Source organism: Triticum aestivum, chromosome 5A (genome assembly GCF_018294505.1).
Source record: "Triticum aestivum cultivar Chinese Spring chromosome 5A, IWGSC CS RefSeq v2.1, whole genome shotgun sequence".
In the NCBI taxonomy this organism is placed as follows: Eukaryota; Viridiplantae; Streptophyta; class Magnoliopsida; order Poales; family Poaceae; genus Triticum; species Triticum aestivum.
Genome location: NC_057806.1, coordinates 704548990 through 704574710, shown reverse-complemented (window position 1 = coordinate 704574710; position 25721 = coordinate 704548990). Strand labels below are relative to the sequence as shown.

Below are 25721 nucleotides of genomic sequence, written 5' to 3'. Positions count from 1 at the left end.
ATGCTACTCCCAATGAAATGTACTGACTGGATTCACTGACAAAAGATACACTAACTGAAATGTACTGACTGAATCAACACAGGAATGACTGTCTGAAGGAACACACTGCATAGTAGTTATTACAAACCATGGTAGTTCAACTGACTGAATATCTCTGAAACAAAATAAAGTTTAGCCATTACAGACCATAGTAGACCCAAATCCATCCATATTTGTTCACTGACACAAACAGAACCATGCCAAATGAACTCAAAGTTACCCAAATCCAAGAGCTAGTTACCACTTGCATAAAAATAGTCTTTCAGCCTCCCACTTGGCTTCCTGATCCTCTTTGACCCCTCCTGGACAACAGTTGAATTTGATTGCCTTGGTGCAATGAAAGTTCTTCTCTGGGCACTTGAAGATCTGGTGTTCTTTGCTGGAGAAGATGTAGATGATCTGGTGTTCTTAGCAGGAGAAGAAGTGTTAGTCCTGCTCCTCTTAGCTGGTGGTGCTTGTGCTGTAGCTGCTGGAATAGTTGAAGCAGCCCTTTTTCTTGCCCTAGAAGTAGCAACTGGAGCTGGTGAAGGTGCAAAAGGTGTAGCTCTTGCTGTAGCTGGTCTTGCTTCAGGTGCAGTAGCAGCAGGTACTCTTGGAGGCCTCTGAGCATTTGTAGCCATAGAAGAACCAGCTTGAGAGTAATTTGCTCTATTTTCCTACACAATTAAGAAACATTGTAAGAAAATGAACAATGAAAATTGACAATGAAATGAAATGAGACATGGCCTCAAATGACCTGGTGCTTGTTCATCCTCATCTGAAACTTAGGCTTCAAAGGGTCACCACAGTTGCTGAACCTATGCCCTTGCTTCTTGCAGTTGCTACATGTGACAATACCAATTCTTGAGGTATCCTTTTTTGCTAGCACCTCAAATACACCTTTCCTCCTGGCAGTTTGCTTTTTGCCCTTCTTTTCTTTGAACACTGGTGGAGATATGTCATGTCCAGGTGTATGAGGCTAGTGGTTAGGACCTGGAACTGGGAAAATTATATGCTTGTATGTTTCACATTACATGGGCTTTTTGAAGAAGTCATTGACAAAGTCTTCAAGATGTAGCTTCACTTTTTGCATTGCAGCAATGGAATGACTGCAAGGCACATCAGTCATGTCCCACCTCCTACAGTCACATGTATGGTTATCCAAGTTAACACAATATGTGTTCTCAAAGCTACTAGTCACCTGCCAGATGCCTGGACCTGCCATGTATGCATCACAATACTTAGCCCACTTCTTGCCTTCTTCTAAAATTTCGGTGTAGGTTGGTGTGATCTCCCATCTACATGACTGTTTTCTCTCTGGTTTTCTGAAACTTGATCATCAACTTTGTTCTTATGCCCTCCAGCATAGTCTTGATTGGCTTGTTCCTAACATCCAATATCATTCTGTTGAAAACTTCACTGAGGTTGTCAACAACCAGGTCAGTTTTGCAAACAGTATCCATTTTATATCTTGCCCATGTATGGTCTGGTATCTGTGACAACCACTGCCAAGCTTCAAAACTTTCTTTCTTCAAATTTTCCATCCCTTTTTCATGACCACTCTTAGTGAAGGAATAGGCAGCCTGATCTAAGTGTTTCTTGAGTTCCTCCCCTCTAAAACCAGTAGATTGAAAGTTGGCATATATAAGTCTAAGACAGAACCTCTGTGGGGAGTCAGGGAATACATCATTGATTGCATTCAACAATCCATGTTAATTATGAATTAATGATGGCTTAGAATGATGGATAAGTATGATGGTAAGTTTAAAGTGTGGTTGTCATGAGTACTGGAGCACATACCTTTTTCCTGTCAGACATAATTGTGTACTTGCCAAACTTGTTCCACTTCCAATAACAATTCTCAGCTATGTGAGAGACCATGTCCAGCTGTCTGTGTCTTCCTTGTCAATGACACCAAATGCAATGGGGAAGATGTTGTTGTTCCCATCCCTGCCAGTAGCTGCCAATATTTGTTGTCCAGTGCTGAGCTTGATGAAGCAACCATCTAAACCTGAAAATATGATCACATTAGTTGTAAATAACATGAATGTAACTATCTTAGATATATGTGTAAGGATCATGTACCTATAAATGACCTGCATCCATTGAGAAAGCCCTCTTTGCATGCAAAAAGGCAGTAGAACATGTAGTGGAACCTGGGGGTAGGAGCTGGATTTTCTAGGTCCTCTTTGGTTGTCACTGCATCTACTGCCTGGATTAGTATCTAACACACACTGTAGATAGTCCCTTAGTCTGTGATATTGGAGTCTGTGATCTCCTTGCACAACTTCAACTGCTTGCCTCCTTGCCCTATATGCCAAGCTTTTAGGCACATGAACACCAAATGTTTTCTTTGTGTATGACATAATTGTCTCAACACCAGCTCCAGGGTTTGATCTAATGGTATCCTCACAAACCTTGGCAACCCAGTTTACTGTAACCTTGGTGCTCTCTCCACTTGCTCCACAAGTGTGATCCAAATTCATCTTCTTGATGCTGAAAGTAGACTCATTAGCTATTCTAGAGGCCACTATATAAAACTGACAACCTTGCTTTCTATCAGAGCACCAAGCAATAACCCTAGTTGGTTCATTTCTGTGATACTCAAAATTCCTAAGTGTCCTGACATGGAAATTTCTTAGTGCTTCTCTGAACTCCACAACATTTAGGAAGCACAAATGCAATGCAAACTGCTCATGTGCATCAGGGACTGATGGATCATACCACCTCCTCTCCTTCCTCTTCTTCAACCTTCTCTTCCTACCAGAAGGCAACCTTGGAACTTCTTCTTCATCACTAAGACCAAAATCACCTGGAAAGCAGTATTCATCAGGTTCAGGCACCAAATCTTCAAACTTGGTGTGTTCAGGCTCACTGTGTGACTTGCTAGTTGGGCCTGGTTTTCTGACAGGATTAAGCTTCTTTGCTCCTTTCTCTGGTACAACTGAGGGTTCTTCATGTTCAGAAAGGATTTGGTCTTCCTCCCAAAACTCAGATGGTTCTGAGTTTGCTCCACAATAGTGATCTGCAGGTTCTTCCTCTCCCCTAGTCTTATGGCTTGTCCCTGTGCCTGCCTCATCTTCACCCCTACACCAAGCCTTGTATGATATATTCTGCCCTTTGTAATCACCCCTAAAAAACTCAAAATCTGAAGAGGATTTGTCCATCTCATCTTCATCTTCATCTTCATCATGTTCTACTTCTACATCTTCTTCTTCTTCCACAACATTTTCCCCTTGTTGAAATTACAACTATGTTGTGTGTTAAGATAGGGCTCCTCAGGGATTGCTAGTGCCAAAGTTGCATTATGGAGTGGATACAGGACACCTTGTTGGGAAACACTATAAACAACAGGTTCACCAACATGATCAATGGGGATCTGCTCCTCAAGCATGATGTGATCCATGTTAACATCTGCTGGGCTTGGATCAGTAGGCTTTCTGACAGTGATGTTCAGGATCTTCTTATCAACAAACCAGTCAAGCATTTCCTCTAATGCCTCCTCACTATCCAGGACCTCCACCCCTCCAAGCCCTTTCCCTCTTCCTTTACATAAGTCAGACAAGCATCCATTCCATAACCCTCCAACTCAGCCAATGCTAATATGGTCAGATAACTAATGTCTGAAGAAACTGAATACTTTCTCTCCATGTTATCTGTTCCTTGAAAATGTAGCCTCATGTCCCAAATCTCATCATCTAAGCTATAGGATTAAAATGACAAACAATTAATTTTTAACTCACTAAAACTTAAAACAATGACCAAATGTACTGAACATTACTGAACTTTCTTCTAATTACAGTGAATGCACTGACCAAATGAACTAACCAAATGCACTTTCTTCTATAGTAACTTAACCAATAAAATAAAGTACCATGCCAAAAACAAACAATTACTAACCCTAGTTTTAAATTGAACTAAAGGACCCAGAAATTTGTAATTTGAACTAAAAGTAAGAAAGGCCCAGAAATTTCTTACCTCACTCCACCAAAGGATGAAGCCCAAGTGTGGCCGCCTTCTGGATCCGCGTGGATGGACTTCGCCACTGCCCTAGCCACGCGGACTGCTGGATCTAAGCTTGCCGGATCGACCTCAGCCGCAGGCGGTGATGGCTGCTGCAACCACTGCGCCGGGAAGCTCGAGTAGCCTCGCCCTAGGGCCACCTCTGGATGTCCACCGCCCTCCTGGCCGGTGACGCCTTGGCTCAATAGCTCGCCGCCGACGGCATTTGGCTGCACCGCCGCCATCGCCAACCTAGGTCACTGCGGGGGAGAGGGGAGAGGAGGGGGAGACTGAGAGAGAGTGTGGCCCGACCAGCTCCTTTCGTGCCGACCGGACCGCACGGGCTAACGGCCGTCAACGGCCGCGCCATGAGCACGCGTGGCCAGGTGGCCTGACATGTGGGTCCAGGCGGTCAGAAAAACAGTTCAATCGCTAGTCACCGACGTTTTGGGTTTTTTGAAACAGCGAACCGCGCGACTGGTAGGTTTCTGTGAAAAATTAAAAAGTGGTAGTATTTTGAAACCCTAGCCTGTAAACTAGTAGTTTTATGCTATTTACTCATTTATTTGACAAGTATTTTCGGATGAAGGGAGTAGTACATAACAGTCCAGCGGTGACCGACCAATCACTGGGTGGCTTTCTTTTCTATCACTATAAGGAATTTCTCTTCAAATGCATCGGTAATGTTCATATTTACCTGTCACTCAGCGTAAGCCCCTATTCTACTCCAATACTCCATGAAACATATTAGTAGAGTTATTTTTCTTTAATTTTGATATCCATATTTCCTCCGCAGAAGCAACCACCCCATCGCGTAACCCAATCGTTCGTGATGAGGCTGTCGCTCCCTCCTCGCCCGGTGCCCTAATATATAGCTTAGGGTTGGAGGTAGCGTTAGGTCCTCCATATGTTGCTTCTCCTTAATTGGAACCTCAAAGCACTCTACCAAGCCCAGGCCCAGGGGCGAACAACCCCCCTTCCCCATACATACAACCCATTAAATTTTGATATCCACATTTTCGAGGCAATATTCAGTTACCTTTGGTTCAGTCCAGGCAGGGGACAGACCCATAGAGGCCCAACCGGGGTCACTGGACACTGATCAGAAGCTAGCAATGGGCCTGCGCATGCTCTTCCACTTCAATTTGACACACAGAGCGTCGTATAGAGGTATCCACATTTTTTTAGGGGGGAGGGTATCCACATGATGATCGATCATGTTGGGAGCTCCTTTTTAGCATGTAAGGCCAACTCCACCGCGTGACCCCATCCTGTATGGCCCCGTCCGTTTGGGGTAAAAGGGATAAACGAGGCGGTCCAGTGCATGATGGCCTGGACCTATCTTGTCCGTTTTGTGTCTGGGCCGACCCATTTCGAGCGCAAACTTGCGCCGGGTTTGGGTCGCGGCGGACACCAAACGGACACGCGCCTCATCCGCGTCGGGGCCACGTGGCAGGCGGCCACCTACCTCCCACCCGCCCACATCAATGCGCACGAGCGGGCGGCCACACCTGTCATCCACACATTAAAAGGTCGCCGTCCTTCTTTAAGTGGGAATCATGGACCGGTCGTCGTCCACACTGCCCCACGCCACCTCGTGGCCTCCTCGAAACCCGACAGCGCCAAACCCTAGCCCTAGCCCTCCCTTGTCCTTGAGCTCGCCGGCCGGCCACCTCGAAGCCACGGGCTTCTGGAACTGCAAGGGGAAGCACGGCCGTGAGGCTGGCTCCTCCTCGGGGCGTCGCCGCAGCTCCATGAAGAAAGAAGAGCCTGCGTCACCGCCGCACTCCTCTCGTCGAGCCCCCGCCCCCCCCCCCGCCGCCCCCTTCACCATCAACCCTAGGCCCGCCGGCGAGTGCAACCGGAAGTACCTCACGGCGGACGTGTGCCGGCGGTACAGGGATACGAGGACGCCGGTCCCGTGGAGCGACGTCCACCTCCCCAACGGATGGCACCTCAGCGCCGACCATGTGCCGATCCCGCCGGTGCCGGCTAGCGGCCGTGCGCGCCGCGATGAGATCGAGCGCCGCCGCCGCCTCCTCCTCGACAACCTGTACTACGACGACAAGTACGACCCCAACTCCGTGCTCTGGGACACATGGCTCTAGGACGAGCACGACACGCGCCGCGCGTCCTACTTCGTTGGCACGGTGTCGGGGCCGCGGCGACCACGTCGAGAGGTGCGCGGGCATACGCAGGTGCGCGGCCTCACGCCCACGCCGTCGCCTTCCCCATCTCCGTCTCTGTCACCACCTCCACCTCCTCGCATGACAGTGGAGGAGGAGGCCCGGCTCATGCAGCATGTCATGAAGGACTCCATGAACACGCACGACAAGCGCCAATGGCACGGCCTGGAGGAGGCGATGACACTCTCTGCCACCGGCGATGTCGCCTTCCTCGAGATGGAGATGGTGGTCGTCAAGGAGGAGGAGAGGATGGAGGAGGGGATGGAGGCGGAGCCGGTGGCCGCGTTCCACCCCGGCCTGGTGGGCCAGCAATGGAGCTGGTCATGCACCGCGCCGGAGATGGCCGACGCCGTGGGGGCGTGAACTGGTGCCCCACGCCGCTGCGGTCACCGGAGCGGGAGGCGTCACCACGGGAGGAGGTCGTGCAAGCACCTCCGGCCGTCCAGCCCGCCCCCGTCTACCACGCACCGCCGGCCTACGTGGACCTCGCAGCGACGACGACGACGCCGGCGGCCACTGAAGACGGCGACGGCGACGGCATCGACGGGTATGGGCAGGAGCGCGTTGGCGGCGGCCGTTTTTTATTTTCTTTTTATGTTTAATTATGTCAAGTTGGACGTGAAACTGGGCCATTTTGTGGCCGTGGCGACCCTAACTAAGTTTTATGTTTATTAAACTGCGCTTATTTACTTTTTAGTCAGTTTATTTACGTTTTTCTGTTTTTTTAAATCATGTTCAACGCGGACGTGATTTGAGGTGCGGCCGCGTGGTGGACGCACGCACGACCCAACGGATAAGACCGGACACGGGCGAACCCATCGATGCCCAAAGAGACAAAATCCGGTCAAACCGGACGTCTGTTTGGGGTCGCGCGGTGGAGTTGCCCTAACGTGCTGGGAGCCTCCCCAACGCGCAACCCTCGTGTGGGCGGCTCATATAAGGATTGCCTAGCACTCCTCGGGGCAAGTATAAGGGCTAGCGGTTTTTATTGATCGGTTTTATTGACATGTCTTCTCATTTTGGTGGTTTCCTATTAAAAATATTCCAAAATACTGCCGAACAACGGCAATACAGGGAATCATCAAACGCCACCCACCTCCCACCTATAGCGCTCCCACCTCCCACCTCCCACCTCGGCGCTCCCACCACCCCTCAGGCGATCTTCACCCCTCTCCATTGATTTCTTGATCCTTTCCGGCCATCTTGTCCGGCATGTTCTCTGGATCAAGGCAATACCCATCTCCTATGGGTTCCTCTGGTGGATCTACCCTTGGCTTGGATTTCTCCAAGGGTAGGGTTTTCTCTGATCAAGTTTTCAGATCTACTAGTCGTACAATTCATCCGATGGGAAGAGGGAGGGATTTCATTGTAATCGTGTCTTTCAGTAGGCACGCCTTTCGCCTGTCAGAAGATTCTGTGGCGGCGGCGCTGGAAGCTGCACTTGGTGGATCGGCAATTGATCTTCGGGTTAGTCATGTTAAGGACAAAGTTTTTTCATTTCAAGTCTCATGCAAGCAGGTTGGCTTCATTATTATGGATCTACGCTCTTTTACTTGTGATTTGTTCAAGTGTTACTTCCATCTTTGGGGTAATGGAGGACCCAATTGGGTTCGAGAACTTAAGATCTGGCGAAAGGAATGTGATGCTGAATGGATTCTGATTAGTCCAACTAAGCGTAGGTCCTCGTTAGGTCTAATGGCGATGCATAAGCTCCCGGTTCGATCATCTCTCAAATCCTCAAATTCTACAAGTAAGAAGCTATCTTTTGCTACGTTTGAAAAGTATTCTGCTTGCAAGGGCTATAGATATCCAGCTACTCAGAATTGCATTGATACCATAGTTGATGGAGGGTATAATCTTTCTGCTCATAAGCGTGTAGTCATTCGACAACCTCCTGCTCTTGACTTGCATTGGACGGTGGCTAGGCCACCCATCGTGTTTGGTACAGTTAACTTATCGTTGGAGTTACACCGGCTGGCCGTTGTGCCTCCATCTGGTCCGGTTTCTGTGGATCCGCAACCCATGATTTCTGGTAATCTCTCGGCGCAATTTGAGGAAGCGGGAACCGCTTTAATTCAAAATGGGTGTTTAGAATCGGGCCCATCTCAGTTGGTCAGCCCACATAGTGAGGGCTCAATGACTCACGGTTCTCTTGCTACTGGTGGGCTTGAAGCTGGCCCGTCTGCTACTGGGCCTCCCGATTTTGGGCTGGTTTCTTCTGTGTGCCAGGGCCTCAAGGGCGATGCGATAGAAATCCCATCTACACAAGAGGCTACCCGGCAGTTTGATGCCATGGTCGATGACATGGTGGACCGAGTTTTAACATGTACTATATGCGCTCAGAAGGGCCACATGGCAGCCTCTTGTGGAATGCGAGCGGTCTGCTCGGCTTGCTCCCGTGTAGGTCACTCTAGACACGAGTGTAATGATTTTGCTCGGTCTCATGGATTGGTTTGGAGGCAGAGCTCGATGCAACAAAGTACGAGTATTTCGGAAACCTCTGCTGATCAGGGGAAGGGAGCCGGAGTTATTGGGATATCTAGTCCTGTCACATCGCCACCGCCCACATTGCTCCAATCTTCTCCCCTTCCTGCCAAAGAAACCCCCTGCTCTCCCAAAGAAACCCTCTGCTCGTCACCGCAACAGCCGGCCATGGCGAACTTTGAGCTCGACCCGCATCGCCTTGTGCCACCGGGGCATCATATCATTGATGGTGGTGATCGGCGTCTACCCCGCACCTTCTTCACGCCGGCGACTCGCCCCCCTCGACGCCATGAAGATTACATGGTTGCTGAGGTTATGCCTGCTCCGGTTGGACCCCTCGGGCCTGTCAGAGAGGAAGTGGTGCAGTTTCTTCAGAACATAGGTACTTTTGTCTGCTCTTCTCAGCCATGGTTTCATGGGGTCGGTCTGTTTCAAGTTCGGGATCCGTCTGTCAGATACACTTTGATTCAGCATCCGTCGTTTGCCTTGGGTAATGATCGGTTTGTTAGATTCATGAAGCATGATGAGGGGGAAAACTTTAAAGGAAATCATGGTTTTCGTAAGGGCTGGCTCATGTTTGTTGGGGATTCCCCTGGATTATCGCACGATAGAGTATATTTCGCAAGCAGTAGGTACTTTTGGAAAATTTCACTCTTGGGATAGTGAAGATCCATACCTGGTCCGTACTGTTGTGGAGGCAAGCTTTCAGATACGCCTCTGGTGCCAAGAGATGTGGTTTTCGGGGATTATGCTGAATGGGGGGGTGCTCAAGTTTCTTGGACTGCTGCATGTTATGTTCTTGGGGCAGATTTTGCCGATCATATGCCCAATGATGAGGATCCGATGCCTTTGGATGGTAATCCTCATCCAATGCCTGGACACCTAATTCCAGACAACCTACCATTTGTTCTACCACCCTACCCAATTATTGGATGGAATGACGCGCCACTTGCACCCCCTCCCCCTCCTAATAACCCTGTGGAGGCTGGCTGGGGCAATGCTCATTGGGGAGAAGAAGAGGACAATAATCAGCCTTCGCAGCCCGCTGTGCCAAAACAAGATCAAGTCTCCATTGTCATTGATCAGCCTGAGGAATTTGAGTCTGTTGAGCAGCTCCTGCAGGTCGTTGAGCCACAGCATCCGCCTCTGATTGCTCAAGTTCAAGATCAACCTGCAGATGTGGTGCAAAATCCTCTGGACATTGTGCCATATCGACCACCAGTAATCCAGCACCACCAGATCTTCATTGGGATGGCTCGGATTGTGGCTGGACCCCCTCTTCCGCCTGAAATGCTTTGGAAGCGTTCTTTTGAGAATTTGATGTTGGATTTTTCAGTGAAAGAGGTGCCCAGGTCCATCTTCTTCAAGCCCCTGTGGACAGTCACCTATTCCAAGCGTAAGTGGTCAATTGCGTTTGATGATTCTCAGAGGATGTCTATGTTGGTTTCAAGCTTGCCAAGTACTCTGCCCAGCAATATTTCAATTGTCACTAGGCGCCCAATTGCTCGATCCTTGTTTGGTGACGTGTCTGGTGTTAGTTCTTCTGTGTCAAGTGAGGGGCTCTCTGCCGCTGTTGGGTCTGATGGGCTGAATTCTGAAACTATGATAGCTAATAATTCTGGGACAGTGGGGCTTTCTGGTCAGGAGGAGGTTTCCTCTCCTTTGGTTCTCGCTATGGAGTCCAAGCCTCGACAGAAAAACCAGCGTGGTCGACGGAAGACATCTGCTCCTTTGGTGGACACTTCAGTTAGAAGGTGTACGAGAAGCGTGGCAAAGTTGGATGGTTTCAAACCTGTGGTTTTCGAGCAACTCCCACTCCAACATGCTAAAAGCCGCCCTAGGTCCAAGCCCATGGAAGAGAAGGCCCGGCCCAATCCAGAAGTCGATGCTGGCATGGACAACACTGAAGATGTGGGCAACGACAACTCTGAAGATGTCCCTCCGCAGACGCCGCTTGGGGTGCTAGAGGCAATTGGTGTGAGCTGGAAATTGATTCCAAGCTGCTGTCTCGGGAGAAGCTTATGGCTAATCCTAAGGACGACTCCTCCTCCGGCAGTGCTTAAATGTTAAGGTTTCATGTTTTGTCTAGGTGTAGCGAGCCTGTCAAATTTGCTGTCTGTTATGTCCTATCTGAACTTATGCACTTTGGTCGAGACTTGGCACTTTTGGTTTTCTATGGTCTGGGTTGTGTGGCACTAGGTGTCATACTGTTTCTAATATATTCCTATATATTATCCTGTGAATCAAATGTCAATGCGTAGCTGGAAAGTTCTTTGTTGGAATGTCCGTGGATTGAATTCTGAAACAAGGCAGCGTGCGGTTAGGCAGAAAGTAACTGAAAGTCAATGTGCGGTTGTGTGCTTGCAGGAGACTAAGCTCTCGGAGTGCCCTCGAAATTTAATTAAGAACATTTGTCCTGTGGGTTTTGACCAGTTTATTGAATCTCCTTCAAGGGGAGCTTCTGGTGGTATTTTAACTGTGTGGCGATCAGATGTTTTCTTAGGTACCTTAATTGAAGTTAAGCCCTACGGGGTTGTGATCAGTTTCAAGTCTGTGCATAACGATGACAAATGGTACCTGGTCAATGTTTATGGACCCTGTCAAGGTGTCCTAAGGGATGAATTTGTCAGTTGGCTTTATAATTTAAATGTGCAACCTGAGCAAAATTGGCTGTTGTTGGGAGATTTTAACTTCATAAGATCTCTGGATAATAGAAATCTTCCTGGTGGTGATGTCAATGATACTTGCAGGATTTCCATCTTCTTGAGCAATTGGATTGGTTTTTTACCTCTGCCAGCTGGATCGATCAATACCCAAATACTCAAGTCACACCTCTTGCCAAAACTGCATCAGATCATGTTCCTTGTGTGGTTGCAATATGCGCCAACATCCCAAAAGCTCGCATATTCAGATTTGAAAATTATTGGGTCCATCAACCTGGTTTCATGGAGTGTGTTCAAGAGGTTTGGCAAAAATATTCTCATAAAACACACATATCAGCAATTATTATGGACAAACTCAAATCTTTGAGGTTTGCTCTTAAGAAATGGCAGAAGGGTTTATCACATATTAAAAATTTGATTGAGAAGTGTAACTGGGTGATCTTTTGGCTAGATGATTTGGAAGACTCCAGGCCTTTATTCATATCTGAATCCAATTTCAGAAAACTGGTGAAGATGCACCATGAACATCTTCTTCACCTGCAATTTTTATACTGGAAGAAGAGATGCACTATTAGATATATCAAAGTGGGTGAGGAAAATTCAAAATTCTTCCAAGCCATGGCAACTGAGAGATATAGAAAATCAATTGCCACCCTACAATTGTCTGATGGAACAGTCTCTACAGACCATGACAGAATTACAAAGGAATTTCTGGAGATTTTTAAGGGCAGAATGGGAACAGTGAAGCCAATCTGTCTGGGCAATGACATCCTTTCTATTATCCCTAGGGTGCAGGGGCTAGATGTGCTCACTAGGCCTTTGAGGTCAAAGAAATTGAACAGGTTATCAAGGAACTGCCCACTGACAAGGCTCCTGGACCAGATGGATTTAATGGCCTTTTTATGAAGAAGTGTTGGCCAATTATTTCAGGTGATTTCATAACATTAGTCAATGAATTCCATGCTGGAACTGCTCAGCTTGAAAATCTCAGTGAGGCCTTCATAACTCTGATCCCTAAGAAGTTGTCACCTGAAACTGCTGGAGATTTTCGGCCAATTTCTTTGACAAGTGTGGGGTTGAAATTCCTCACTAAGCTTGCTGCTAATAGGTTCCAAGATGAAATAACCAAGTGTGTGCATAAGAATCAGTTTGGCTTTATCAAGTCAAGAACCATTCATGATTGTATAGCATGGACCATTGAGTACATGCACCAGTGCAATCAGTCAAAAAAAACCAATCATGTTACTCAAGCTTGATTTTGAAAAAGCCTCCGATTCCATTCAACATGAGGCAATTATAAAGATCTTGGTGGCAAAGGGTTTTGATAATAAATGGATCTCCTGGATGCAACAATTGTTGTCCTCAGCAACCTCCTCAATCTTACTCAATGGGGTACCAGGAAACCATTTTAAGTGCAAGTGTGGGGTAAAGCAAGGTGGTCCTATTTCACCTTTGCTGTTTGTGATTGCTGCTGATCTGTTGCAGACTATGATTAATGATCATCTCAGTAAAGGTCTTCTTTCTTTGCCTCTAGTAACTCATGACCCTAACTACCCAGTTGTTCAGTATGCTGATGACACACTGCTGTTTGTGAATGCTGACTCTGCTCAATTGGAGGTGCTTAAGTCTGTTCTAAACTCTTTCTCCCTGGCAACTGGATTGCAGATCAACTACCACAAATCATCAATGTACCCAATCAGTGTGGATGCCACTAATGCCAATGCTCTTGCTACACAGTTTGGGTGCCAACTGGGAGTTATGCCATTCACATATTTGGGTTTGCCAGTGGGCACAACTAGGCCCAAAATTGTGGATCTGCTTCCACTAGTTGATTGTATGGAAAGAAGATTAACTGCTAGCTCATGGTTTCTGCCCCAAGGTAGCAGGCTGCAGCTAGTAAACTCTGTTATCTCTTCATTGCCAATCTTTTTCTTTTGTAGTTTATCAATACCACAAGGGATTTTAAAACAGCTGGAAAGAATTCAAAGACAATGCCTCTGGAGAAAATATGGTCAGGAGAAGGGGAATTTTCTGGCTGCTTGGCCTTTGGTCTGTAGGCCCAAACTTAAGGGTGGGCTTGGCATACTCAACCTGGATCTACAAAATGAAGCTTTGTTAATGAAATTCCTCAGTAAATTTTATAACAAAGTAGATGTGCCATGGGTTCATTTGATATGGGACAGTTACTATTATCAGAGAGTTCCTCATGACACTGTTTTGTGTGGCTCCTTTTGGTGGAGGGATATCTGTAAACTAATGGATAAATTCAGGGTTGTTTCTTCAGTCACTGTTGGAAGAGGGGACTCTTTGCTTTTTTGGTCTGATTCTTGGGAAATAGATAACTCATGCATCCCACTCCAAGATAGATTCCCTAGGCTTTTTTCCTTCTGCTTACAAAAGAACTCCTCTGTTATGGAAGTGTTGAAGACTGATGAATTACAGAGCATGTTCTCCTTGCCCTTATCTGAATTGGCCTATAGGGAGTTCAATCATCTGTCTGGAATTATGACTGGGATTTCCCTTGATGTTGCTTCTAATGATTCCTGGCAATGGAAATATGGGAAGAAAGCTGGGTTTACAGCAAAGAAATACTATGACTTTGTTCATGAGCCAATTCCTGCCAACCCTCTTCTCAGTTGGATATGGAAATCCTGTTGTACTATGACAATTAAAATGTTTGCTTGGCTTGTCATTATGGACAGAGTAAACACCAAGGATATGATTCAGATGTGGAAATGGACAAAAATGGCCCTTATCTGAAACTTCAACACAAAATGGTCCCAATCTGAAAATATTTCACGAAATGGCCCCTTTTGCATGACGCCCGGGGCTAGGGCGCCATGCTAGATAGCATGACGCCCCGGGCTAGGGCGTCATGCTATTTGGCATGGCGCCCTAGGCCGGGGCGTCATGCTACATGTCACTACCATGGCGCCCTAGCCCAAGGCGTCATGCTCTTTAGCATGGCGCCCTAGCCGCGGGCGTCATGCAAAAGAGGGCCATTTCATGAAATATTTTCAGATTAGGGCCATTTTGTGTTGAAGTTTCAGATAAGGGCCAGTTTTGTTCATTTTCTCATGATTCAGCGTAGGAAGTGGAAGATTAATGATGGGCCTGAATGTGTACTTTGTCCCATAGGAGCACTTGAAGACATGAATCATTTATTTTTCCAGTGCAACTTCAGCATGAGAGTGTGGAACTATCTACAAATTACATGGCTCAACATTCAAGATATGGTGCAGATTGCACATCATGCCAGGAGGGATTTCAACAAGCCTTTCTTCTGTGAGGTGGTCTTCCTCACTTGGTGGAATATATGGAAAGTCAGAAATGACAAAGTCTTCAGGTATCTCAGACCTACTTTCAGGCAGTGGAGGAATGGCTTTGTCCAAGACATCTCTATCTTGGCCCACAGAATCAAGTCAAAACACAGAGATGCTTTGCTCAAATGGATTGATTTCCTGCCTCCTTGAGGGGCCCTGCATTTGTAATATTTTTCTTCTTTTCTAGTTAGATCTTTCTTTCTCTGTCTAGAATAGTTTGTATAGTGTTCTTTTTCTTTCCTTTCCTGCTCAGTTCCTTTTCTTAAGGAACTCTTTGCTGTACTTGCTTTTTTAAGTTTTAATAAATTGCTGTTGTGTGTAAGCCCTGTAGTCTTCAAGGTCAAAAAAAAAAAATCCAAAATTTTAAAACATTTCATGGGCTCGTAAATTTAATTTTTTTTACTCCCTCCGATCCATATTACTTACCGCTCAAACGGAAATATCTAGACATATTTCAATGCTAGATACATCCGTTTGAGAGACAAGTAATATGGATCAGATGGAGTAGAGTTTAACAAATGCTTTGAATTCCAAAAATATATTCCTGAAAATGAAAAAAAATCATGAATCGAAAAAGGTTCCGAATCACAAAAAATATTTTCAAATTCATAAAATTAGGAAATTTTGAAAATATTATGAATTTCAAAAAACGTTCATATAAGAGTCGCTAGCAGCTCGTTGTATGACCAGTATTCAGCGTGTTTCGCGCTAAATAGGATTGGCTGTTGTTCTGATCGTGTGTAATGCGCTTGCAGCCTGTTGCATGCAGGTTGGCTTTTCTTCTCCTTCCACACTGGTTCCTCATAGCGTTACCCTCACCATGTCTATGCATCCCGGACTGTCAGCACCACCCTAGCCCACTGGCCTGGATCACCGGAGAAAATGGTACGGCAAGGCAAGTCACCAATCCTTGTCAAGTGTGTGCTTACATTTCTCTTTCATTCTTTCTTTCTAAAGGCCCAAATTGTTTTTTTAAAACGAAAACGTTAGAAGCGTCCGGCTTTAAATTAATAAAGCCCATAACGTAGACATCGTACCAACCAAGTCCAAACCTTACACACATCGCACAAGGGCTCATGCCACACACACGCAGGAAGTTAAAGGGTTCACGGCCAAAAGAGTGCGAGCAGAAGTTACATGGCTCGAAGGCCAAACACTGAGCACGCAGGTTCGCCCACAGAACAAAAGGGCCACTCCAAATCAAGAAGTGGTGGCTGGCTCCCTAGCCATCACGTACACCTGGCGAAGACGGTCTTGAGCATGTTGCATCCTCTCAGTATCCTTGTGCCTCGTCAATGGACTTCACTGCTGCATGAATAAGTTGTATTTGTAGATGATATTAGCCGGATGAGTCGGGAAGATCCCCTCGATAGCTAGTTTGTTCCTAGTTAACCAAAGCGTCCAGAACAGTGCCCCAACACAGCTCCACATCACACGTTTACTACTCCCCTGGACCGAGTCAAGGATAGCCACAAGATCGTTGGTTGTCCTCGGGTCCCAGGACACCTCGGCCGCGGCCCGGGCCGCGCTCCAGGCGAACCTGGCCAGCGGGCACCGAAAGAAGACGTGGTTTGCGTCCTCGACCACGTTACCGACCGCACAAGTGTCGGTCGACGGCCCCTGCCTTTTAGCCACGTTTTCCGAAGTGTGCAATCTGTTCCTGAACCGCTGCCAGAAAAACACTTTGATTTTCAGCGGGAGGCGCGCCTTCCATAGGCCCAAATTGTATCACTAGGGTAGAATTATATAATTGAAAATTTAGATTAATGTGATTTTCCATTTGTTGCTGAATATTCCATGGAAAAAATACTTCTTCCTCACTATATTTCTTTTTGTTCAATAATGGTAAGTTGGAGATGATGATGCAAGAGCGACGTGGGAGTGTGTCACGATTGTGGTGCAGGCGACGGCGGGTGATAGGCATAGGAAAGAAATGGGAGTTTGGGTTAGGGTATTATTTATATGCGAGAGAATAAAATGTGGGCTATCGAGTTAGGAGGTCATTTATATGCGGAAGAATAAATATGGGCTATTGGTTTAGGAGAGCATTTATATGCGAAAGAATACAATGTAACTCATATTTTCCTGGTTAAATGAGTAACCACAATGTAACTCAAAAGAAGAGGGTGCCTATATACTAATCTGGAGGGGGTATATCTACTTTTGGACTTAACAAAGATGAATTATAATTCCGATAGTATAAAAGATGCCAACCGTTATGCTGTCGAACATATCAAACTTTTCAATAGCCAGAATAGTGTGACATACATGACCACTTGCATGCGACGAAACAAAGGAGCAACAAAGTAGACGAACGAATTAACGGAGACCAAAAATTTGAATTCCATCGTGAGCGTGCGTGATCAAATTTTCTATGCTTGCAGCGCATATCATTGCCCATCAGCGCATATCTCCACAAGTGTGGCCACACGTGACTCACATGATCCCATTTTGATGTTATAAACAACGTGGCCGTCTGGCACAAGCAAAGGCTAATCAAAGAACAGAAAAAAACATGAGCATGTTGCGCATGGAGATCTTGAGCCGGCCGTCTCAGCGATCTGCTTTTGTCTTCATGTGTGTTGGATCTGTGCCACCTACTACCAGGGACCCGATTGCGCACAAGTGCATAGCTGGGGAGCTGATCCAAAACACGACCCCATCTCGGTCTCTTTAAATCCCACTGTCACTTACAGCTGGACTCAACAGTCAGCACTTGCCAGTCACCAGTAGCTAGCTGCCCCTCTCTCTCCAATGGCTCGCGTCGTTGCCGCGGCACCGCTTCTCCTCCTCCTGCTTGCTTCGTCGTCCGCGGCCTTTGCCGACACGGTGCTCGGCCGCAAAGGCAGTACCGCGGCGGAGGGGCCCGTGCAGTTTCCGGGGGTGGGCAAGTACGCCGTGATCTTCGACGCCGGGAGCACGGGCACACGCGTGCACGTCTTCAAGTTTGACAACAAGATGGACCTCCTTGAGATCGGCGACGACATCGAGGTCTTCGCCAAGGTATGTACGCCTGTAGTACATATGCAAAAGCAAATCTCACAATTATATCGTTACACTCAAGCACGAATACAACGTTGGTTTTGTTCATGGTGTAGGTGTCCCCCGGGCTGAGTTCCTTCTCCGGGCGGCCCAAGGAGGCTGCAAAGTCCGTGATACCACTGCTCGACAAGGCAAACAGTGTCGTCCCTTGGTGGCAAATGAACAGAACTCCCCTTAAACTAGGAGTAATATATATACGAGTTTAATGAAAAAATTGAAATTTGATCTTTGAACTCCTTTATACTCTGTATGTATGTGGTAATTAAACACTGACGAGAGATATTAAGCAGGCGACGGCTGGGCTGAGGCTTATCGGAGACAAGCCATCGGAGCAGATCCTTCAAGCGGTAATCACTTTACTAATTAGCAGTTTAAATATATATGCATCAAGGAGTAATCGAAGGACCGTTGGTGTTGACTCTCCCTTGGTACAATTACAGGTGAGGGATATCGTCCACACCAAGAGTAAATTCCAGTACAACCCAAAGTGGATCAATGTTCTCGAGGGATCTCAAGAAGGGTCTTACATGTGGGTAAGTCCACCGCTTCTTCCAATCTTGTGAACCTTTTCTCTATAACATTTGGTTATGTTTTTTTGGATAGCTTTTATATATGTCCTAGGTTGATTGACATTCAGTCGATTTTGCATATTTGTTCATATGAATTTCATAAGGTATTATACTTAAAAATAAATTCAAAAAGTATTCATCAGGCAATAGAAAATATTCATATAGTATTAAAAATTGTATTGCTTGTTTTCAAAGGTTAGATAATACGAAAACTTGCATTGATCTTAGTTTCAAGGTCGACGGTGATTGACATCGGAGAGATTTAGATTTATTCAATTTTTATTTTATTTATGATTGGCAAACGCGGTATATATGCAGGTTGCTCTGAACTATCTGCTGGATAGATTGGGCGGAGATTACTCGAAGACCGTAGGCGTGATCGATCTTGGTGGCGGTTCGGTCCAAATGGCCTACGCCGTCTCTCCAAACACCGCAGCAAACGCCCCGGCAACGCCTGATGGCAAGGACCCTTACATCACCAAGGAGTACCTCAAGGGAAAAGACTACAACGTCTACGTCCACAGGTCATCAATCATGAAGTCAATTAGACACTACAAGAGCAAATGTTTACTAATAATTAATTGAGTTCCACACAATTAAGTTCGAACTCACCAAGAGAGGTGGATTATTATATACTAAACCAGCGACAAGTAATATGGATCTACTATTTTCTCACAAATTGAGTTTGCAGCTACCTGTACTACGGCAACTTGGCTGCTCGTGTGGAGATCCTCAAGGCCAAGTCCGGGCCGTTCAGCTCGTGCATGCTGCGTGGATCCACCGGCAACTACACCTACAACGGCGAGATCTACGACGCGGCGGCGTCGCCAGAAGGGGCAGTGTACACCAAGTGCAGGAAGGAGGTGGCCAAGGCGCTGAAGCTGGACGCGCCGTGCGCGAACAAGAACTGCACCTTCGGCGGCGTGTGGGGCGGAGGCGGCGGCGCCGGGCAGGCGACGCTGTACGCGGCCTCCTTCTTCTACGGCAAGGCCACCCAGGTCGGGTGGGTGGATAAGGACGCCCCGAGCGCCAAGTCCAGCCCGGGGGCGTTCAGGGCGGCGGCCAAGAAGATCTGCCCGCTGAGCCTCGAGGAGGCCAAGGCGGCGTATCCCGGGGTGCGCGAGACGCCCTACATTTGCATGGACCTGGTGTACCAGTACACGCTGCTCGTCTACGGGTTCGGGCTGGCGCCGGCGAGGGAGATCACGCTGGTGGACAAGGTGAAGCACGGGGAGTACTTCATGGAGGCCGCCTGGCCGCTTGGCGAGGCCATCGAGGCCGTCGCGCCCAAGAAGCGCATCCAACATGATCCACCCGTCAACGTTGCATGATCGCTAGCTTGTACTCCCTCCGTTCGGAATTACTTGTCGCAGAAATGGATGTATCTAGACGTATTTTAGTTCTAGATACATTCATTTCCGAGACAAGTAATTTCGAACAGAGGGAGTACTATGATCCAAGCAGCGCCGCGGCTCCATGCTTTAGCTTCCGTACGTAGTCCTTGTCTCGCGTGGAGAATAATGAGTGAAGGAAACCACCGCTTATCCGTAGTGATGTTTGTTCTCCAGGATTTCAAGTTTACTCATCTATTTATAATGGGAATACTTTTGGCAGCACCACTGCACAAGCAACATTTCCCTTTTATGTTTTGGATGGAAAACGATTCGTTCCTACACCTATCTATAATCTATAATAATAAAAAGATCCAAATAGGCAGATCCAATTAATCTCGGCCATCAAATCATGTCAATCCAACGACTTAGACTGCTTCAATGTCGAGCGCTCAACACGTTTAGCATGCAGTTAATTTCATATCAAATATAATGCTAATTACATAATAACACGTAAATAATATCATACTTAATATCCGCATGCACTTAATATACTTCCAAATTAACGTGCATTGCACATACACATGGACTAGTGAAGACTAACGTAAACTTGTACCTAAGAGGTTCGTACGTGTAGCATTACTCTTATCGTTCCATCGTTTTCAGATTATGACTTGCCAGCAGTCTTATCACCTAAGGATTATGTTAAGTGGTTCATAGGTGTAGCATTACTCTTATCGTTCAATCTTTTTCAGATCATACAGACTGTGTCAATGCGTCGCTCGCGTAGGAAGCACGCGTTGGTGGCCCCAAGTACCGCACGTGCCCGCTTTATCTGCTCGGTGTCGTTCTCCTCCCCACATTCATCTTCTTCCTCCAAACACATCTCTCTCTCTCCCAAACGAGCCACATCCCACCACAAGCCTTGAATGGGAGCGCATCCTCAAGAGAGAGTTACAACTATGAATGGAAGGAGTTGCAACCCATGAAAAAACAGCATGCTATGACAAAATAGCAAGACCCTCAAAATATGCTATTACCGTGCTATATCGCGTTATAGCGCGCTATTAGCGAGACATTATACACTGATTCATTTAGCAAGACATTTGTCAAAACGCTATAGCGTGTTATTACTGTGCATTCATGCATTTTGAGGTACCGATGAATATTAGCAAAAAAAATTAGAAGGTGAAGATTCCTCTCAAATTTTAAAATCTTCACGTGGTATTTTGATATGGGAGTTGTGTTAACCAAAGACAACCTCGCACATCCAACTGGCTTGGAAGGAAAAACGGGTGTTTTTGTACTCGTGTTGAAACATTTAAACACCTCTTTAAGGGTGAGAGCATATGCCTTACTATGGTCGCTTAGGCCTTTGATATGTTGAAATGATTTGGTTTTTAATAATAAAAAATGATTCTCGTATGCAGGTTATTTTTTGCAGTTCATGGCGCGTGTACGCTGTTGGAGCATGTGACTAGGAGGTTTTTATCCAACATGGCTGTCAGCATAATCTCTGGATAGGTCCATCATATCTTTTGACCTGAGAGTTTTTATGGTACCCTATACTGTCAATAGGGGGAGGGAGCGGTATATTAAAATCCAACCACTGATTTTCTGAGGGTAAGATAGACAAAGATTTTTTGTCATGAACCTTAGCAACGTACGTCGTCGATCGGCGATAATGGTGATGGGAAACCAAGACGGCAAGCCCCGTCGCCATGTCCCACGACTCCTCCGTGGTCTTCTTCGACCTCCTGCTCAGGTAGCTAGACGGAGCCCCCCCCCCCCCCCGACCACGACCTTCGCCTCGAGCTCGTCTTATTCATCGCACCCAAGGACCACCATCGGCACCAGCGCGCTCCCTCGCCGTCTTCACTGTGTCCCCGACTATCACATCGTGCCCATCGAGCCCGTGCTGAGCTGCCGCTCCTCCGCGCTTCTTTACCGTCGTTTTCATCTACCGTGACATTTGTCTCGCTGAAGCCGGCGCCCTGTCCGCCATGAATGAGTCCCTGAAGCTCGTCCCACATGCACACACCCAGCCATGCACGTTCCACGCCCGCATCAACAGCCGCCGTGCACATGCCGCAGCACCGCACTGGCCACTAGTCCGCTCCTGCATCCCACACGCAAGCAGCCCCGCACCCTCGGGTCTGTCTCGCCACCGTCCCCAGCCAGCGTGATCCGAGAGGGCAGGCCGGGACAGTGCACAGCCAGCTACCATGGTCTCGCCTGCCCGACATGGCCAGCCGCCGTCTCGGGCGAGCAGCTTAGGTCGAGACGTGCGGGCCGAAATTTTTTACTTCCAAAAATGCCCTCGGGATTTGTATACCGGAGGGCCCGAGCGAAGGAGTGCAAGCTATACTGCTCGCCATTCTATTGGCAAACTGGACCAGTACAGATCGATCGCCATCATTAGATTTCACGAATGGACGGCCAATATTTCACGCAGGGTACCATAAAAGAGCTCTTTGACGTATGTATAGTGTCGGTCTATATGACACTATTGTTGCCGAATTGTCGGTTTTTTATCTTTTTTTGTCAGACAGTTGGTGTTTGGCTGTGTGCATACTAGTAATGTAGAGGTTGGGTGATACTCTTAATGCTCTTATTTCGCTTGATGCCACATTTTAAGATAATAAAAGCGCCTTTAATCGAATAAAAACAGTGGATACTCTCATATTTGGATTACATTATCATACTTTCTCTTATTCTTTTTAGTCTGCATATAAGTTTTATACAAAGTCAACGTATCTCTCCTTTGACCAAACTTATAAAAAAGTATCAACATTTGCAAGGCCCAATCAATATTGTTCAATACATTGTGAAATGTAGTTTCATAGTATATATATGGTGTTAGAAGGGAGAGAGAGATTGATGGAATCGTTATTTATTGCTTAAGTCTCGTGGGCATATATACATGATTATCTTGGAGTACAAGATAAGGTGAAATAAATCCTATGATATCCTAGTTTCGTAAATAAATCTATCCGTAGAAAAAAAAAGATATTTTTAAATCTATATTTGGTCAAACCTTGCAAAGTTTTACTTAATTAACACAAATTTAATACGGGGAGCAAAGAGAAACGGGGGAGTACCACTTTCATGGCAGCAAAGCTCCTATCGGTCTTGCTCTGGAGCAAAAGCTAGAATGGGGATCTAGTGCTCTTTGTCCCAAAATAAGTGTATCTGGCGAGAAGCCATCCACGCCCCTAGTACGAACGATCCAGTACAATGATTGTTGGGCAGTATACGCTCTCCTAGCTGTGGGTCGCCATCCCCCTCACTGGCGCTAGCTGCTTCCGCTTAATTGCTTGGCCGGGGTCGAGCAGTGGACGGTCGAGGTACCGCGCTACCTGTCGAGCAGTGGACGCTTGATCGAAGCCCCAGTGGTGCTAGGCTCCGCCGGGGACGCCGATGGAGCCATGGATGCAAGGACCGACGCCCCGTTCCGTCCCCATCGGAGCTTAATTTCTTCCCCGGGCGGTGGCATTATTGGCGGAGGGTGGCTGCGGCTTGAGTTGCAGCGGAGCCATTCTGTTGAGCCGGACGCTATTAGTATTGTTTTTATAGGCTGCACCGCTAAAAGCATCTCTATCAGATGCTTTATATCGGGCTGACTCGTAAAATAACCGTCAATTTACTCGAGGTGCGAGCTCAGGTGCGATTCGTAGATGGATTTATGCCCTTGCAAGGAATATTTGCTGGAGGATTTGTCCTCATCCGACGGCTCGGACGTAGAGTCGCTGCTCGAGAGCCATCGGCAACAGATGGTGGTGGTGGTCCTCGCCGTGAAAGAGCTCGAGGACTGGAACCGAAAGAGACGGTGATCGTGAAGGAAATATGCCCTAGAGGCAATAATAAAGTTATTATTTATTTTTTTATATCATGATAAATGTTTATTATTCATGCTAGAATTGTATTAACCGGAAACATAATACATGTGTGAATACATAGACAAACAGAGTGTCACTAGTATGCCTCTACTTGACTAGCTCGTTAATCAAAAATGGTTATGTTTCCTAACCATGAATAAAGAGTTGTTATTTGATTAACGAGGTCACATCATTAGTTGAATGATCTGATTGACATGACCCATTCCATTAGCTTAGCACCCGATCGTTTAGTATGTTGCTATTGCTTTCTTCATGACTTATACATGTTCCTATGACTATGAGATTATGCAACTCCCGTTTGCCGGAGGAACACTTTGGGTGCTACCAAACGTCACAACGTAACTGAGTGATTATAAAGGAGCATTACAGGTGTCTCCAAAGGTACATGTTGAGTTGGCGTATTTCGAGATTAGGATTTGTCACTCCGATTGTCGGAGAGGTATCTCTGGGCCCTCTCGGTAATGCACATCACATAAGCCTTGCAAGCATTACAACTAATATGTTAGTTGTGAGATGATGTATTACGGAACGAGTAAAGAGACTTGCCAGAACGAGATTGAACTAGGTATTGGATACTGACGATCGAATCTCGGACAAGTAACATACCGATGACAAAAGGAACAACGTATGTTGTTATGCGGTCTGACCGATAAAGATCTTCGTAGAATATGTAGGAGCCAATATGGGCATCCAGGTCCTGCTATTGGTTATTGACCGGAAACGTGTCTCGGTCATGTCTACATTGTTCTCGAACCGTAGGGTCCGCACGCTTAAAGTTACGATGACAGTTATTATGAGTTTATGCATTTTGATTTACCGAAGTTAGTTCGGAGTCCCGGATATGATCACGGACATGACGAGGAGTCTCGGAATGGTCGAGACATAAAGATTGATATATTGGATGACTATATTCGGACACCGGAAGGGTTCCGGAGAAGTTTCAGATAAAAACGGAGTACCGGAGGGGTTACCGGAACCCCCCGGGGGGTTAATGGGACTTATGGGCCTAATGTGGAGAAGAGGAAGGGGCTGCCAGGACAGGCCGCGCGCCCCCTCTCCCCCTAGTCCGAATTGGACAAAGAGGGAGGGGCGGCGCCCCCCCTTTCCTATTCTCCCTCCACCTCTCCTAGTTGGACAAGGAACGGGGAGGGGAGTCCTACTCCCGGTAGGAGTAGGACTCCTCCTGCGCCCTCCTCTAGGCCGGCGCACCACCCCCCCTTGGATCCTTTATATACGGAGGCAGGGGGCACCCTAGAACACACAAGTTGATCCTCGTGATCGTTCCTTAGCCGTGTACGGTGCCCCCTGCCACCATATTCCACCTCGGTCATATCGTTGTAGTGCTTAGGCGAAGCCCTGCGTCGGTAGAACATCATCATCGTCAGCACGCCGTTGTGCTGACGGATCTCATCCCCGAAGCTTTGCTGGATCGGAGCCCGGGGAGCGTCATCGAGCTGTACGTGTGCTAAGAGCTCGGAGGTGCCGGAGTAACGGTGCTTGGATCGGTCGGATCGGGAAGAAGACGTACGACTACTTCCTCTACGTTGTGTCAACGCTTCCATTGTGATCTACAAGGGTACGTAGAGCATACTCTCCCCTCTCGTTGCTATGCATCACCATGATCTTGCGTGTGCGTAGGAATTTTTTTGAAATTACTGCGTTACCCAACAGTGGCATCCGAGCCTAGGTTTTATGGTTTGATGTTATATGCACGAGTAGAACACAAGTGAGTTGTGGGCGATATAAGTCATACTGCCTACCAGCATGTCATACTTTGGTTCGGCGGTATTGTTGGACGAGACGACCCGGACCAACATTACGCGTACGCTTACGCGAGACCGGTTCTCCCGACGTGCTTTGCACATAGGTGGCTTGCGGGCGACAGTCTCTCCAATTTTAGTTGAACCAAGTGTGGCTACGCCCGGTCCTTGCGAAGGTTAAAACGGAGTCAAATTGACAAACTATTGTTGTGGTTTTGATGCGTAGATGAGATTGGTTCTTACTTAAGCCCGTAGCAGCCACGCAAAACTTGCAACAACAAAGTAGAGGACGTCTAACTTGTTTTTGTAGGGCATGTTGTGATGTGATATGGCCAAGACATGATGCTAAATTTTGTTGTATGAGATGATCATGTTTTGTAACCGAGTTATCGGCAACTGGCAGGAGCCATATGGTTGTCGCTTTATTGTATGCAATGCAATCGC

At 47.0% G+C, this 25721-nt stretch overlaps 1 protein-coding gene across 1 annotated transcript; it reads left to right on the top strand.

Moving 5' to 3' along the window:
• The first annotated feature begins 17377 nt into the window (after positions 1-17377).
• Positions 17378-19920, top strand: LOC123106157 (probable apyrase 3). The gene is made up of 6 exons (XM_044528377.1): positions 17378-17679; positions 17775-17903; positions 18009-18065; positions 18159-18251; positions 18606-18811; positions 18979-19920. Exons 1-6 carry the CDS (start codon positions 17431-17433, stop codon positions 19616-19618), a joined length of 1374 nt encoding a protein of 457 aa, XP_044384312.1. The 5' UTR covers positions 17378-17430; the 3' UTR covers positions 19619-19920.
• The last annotated feature ends 5801 nt before the right edge of the window (positions 19921-25721 follow it).

What these genes read in the sequence shown, in the direction of transcription:
- LOC123106157 (XM_044528377.1), top strand. Translation starts at nt 17,431, where the DNA reads ATGGCTCGCGTCGTTGCCGCGGCACCGCTTCTCCTCCTCCTGCTTGCT. An exon ending in CGGAGCAGATCCTTCAAGCG is followed by an intron (nt 18,066 to 18,158) that starts GTAATCACTTTA and finishes GTACAATTACAG; the next exon opens with GTGAGGGATATCGTCCACAC. An exon ending in TACAACGTCTACGTCCACAG is followed by an intron (nt 18,812 to 18,978) that starts GTCATCAATCAT and finishes TTGAGTTTGCAG; the next exon opens with CTACCTGTACTACGGCAACT.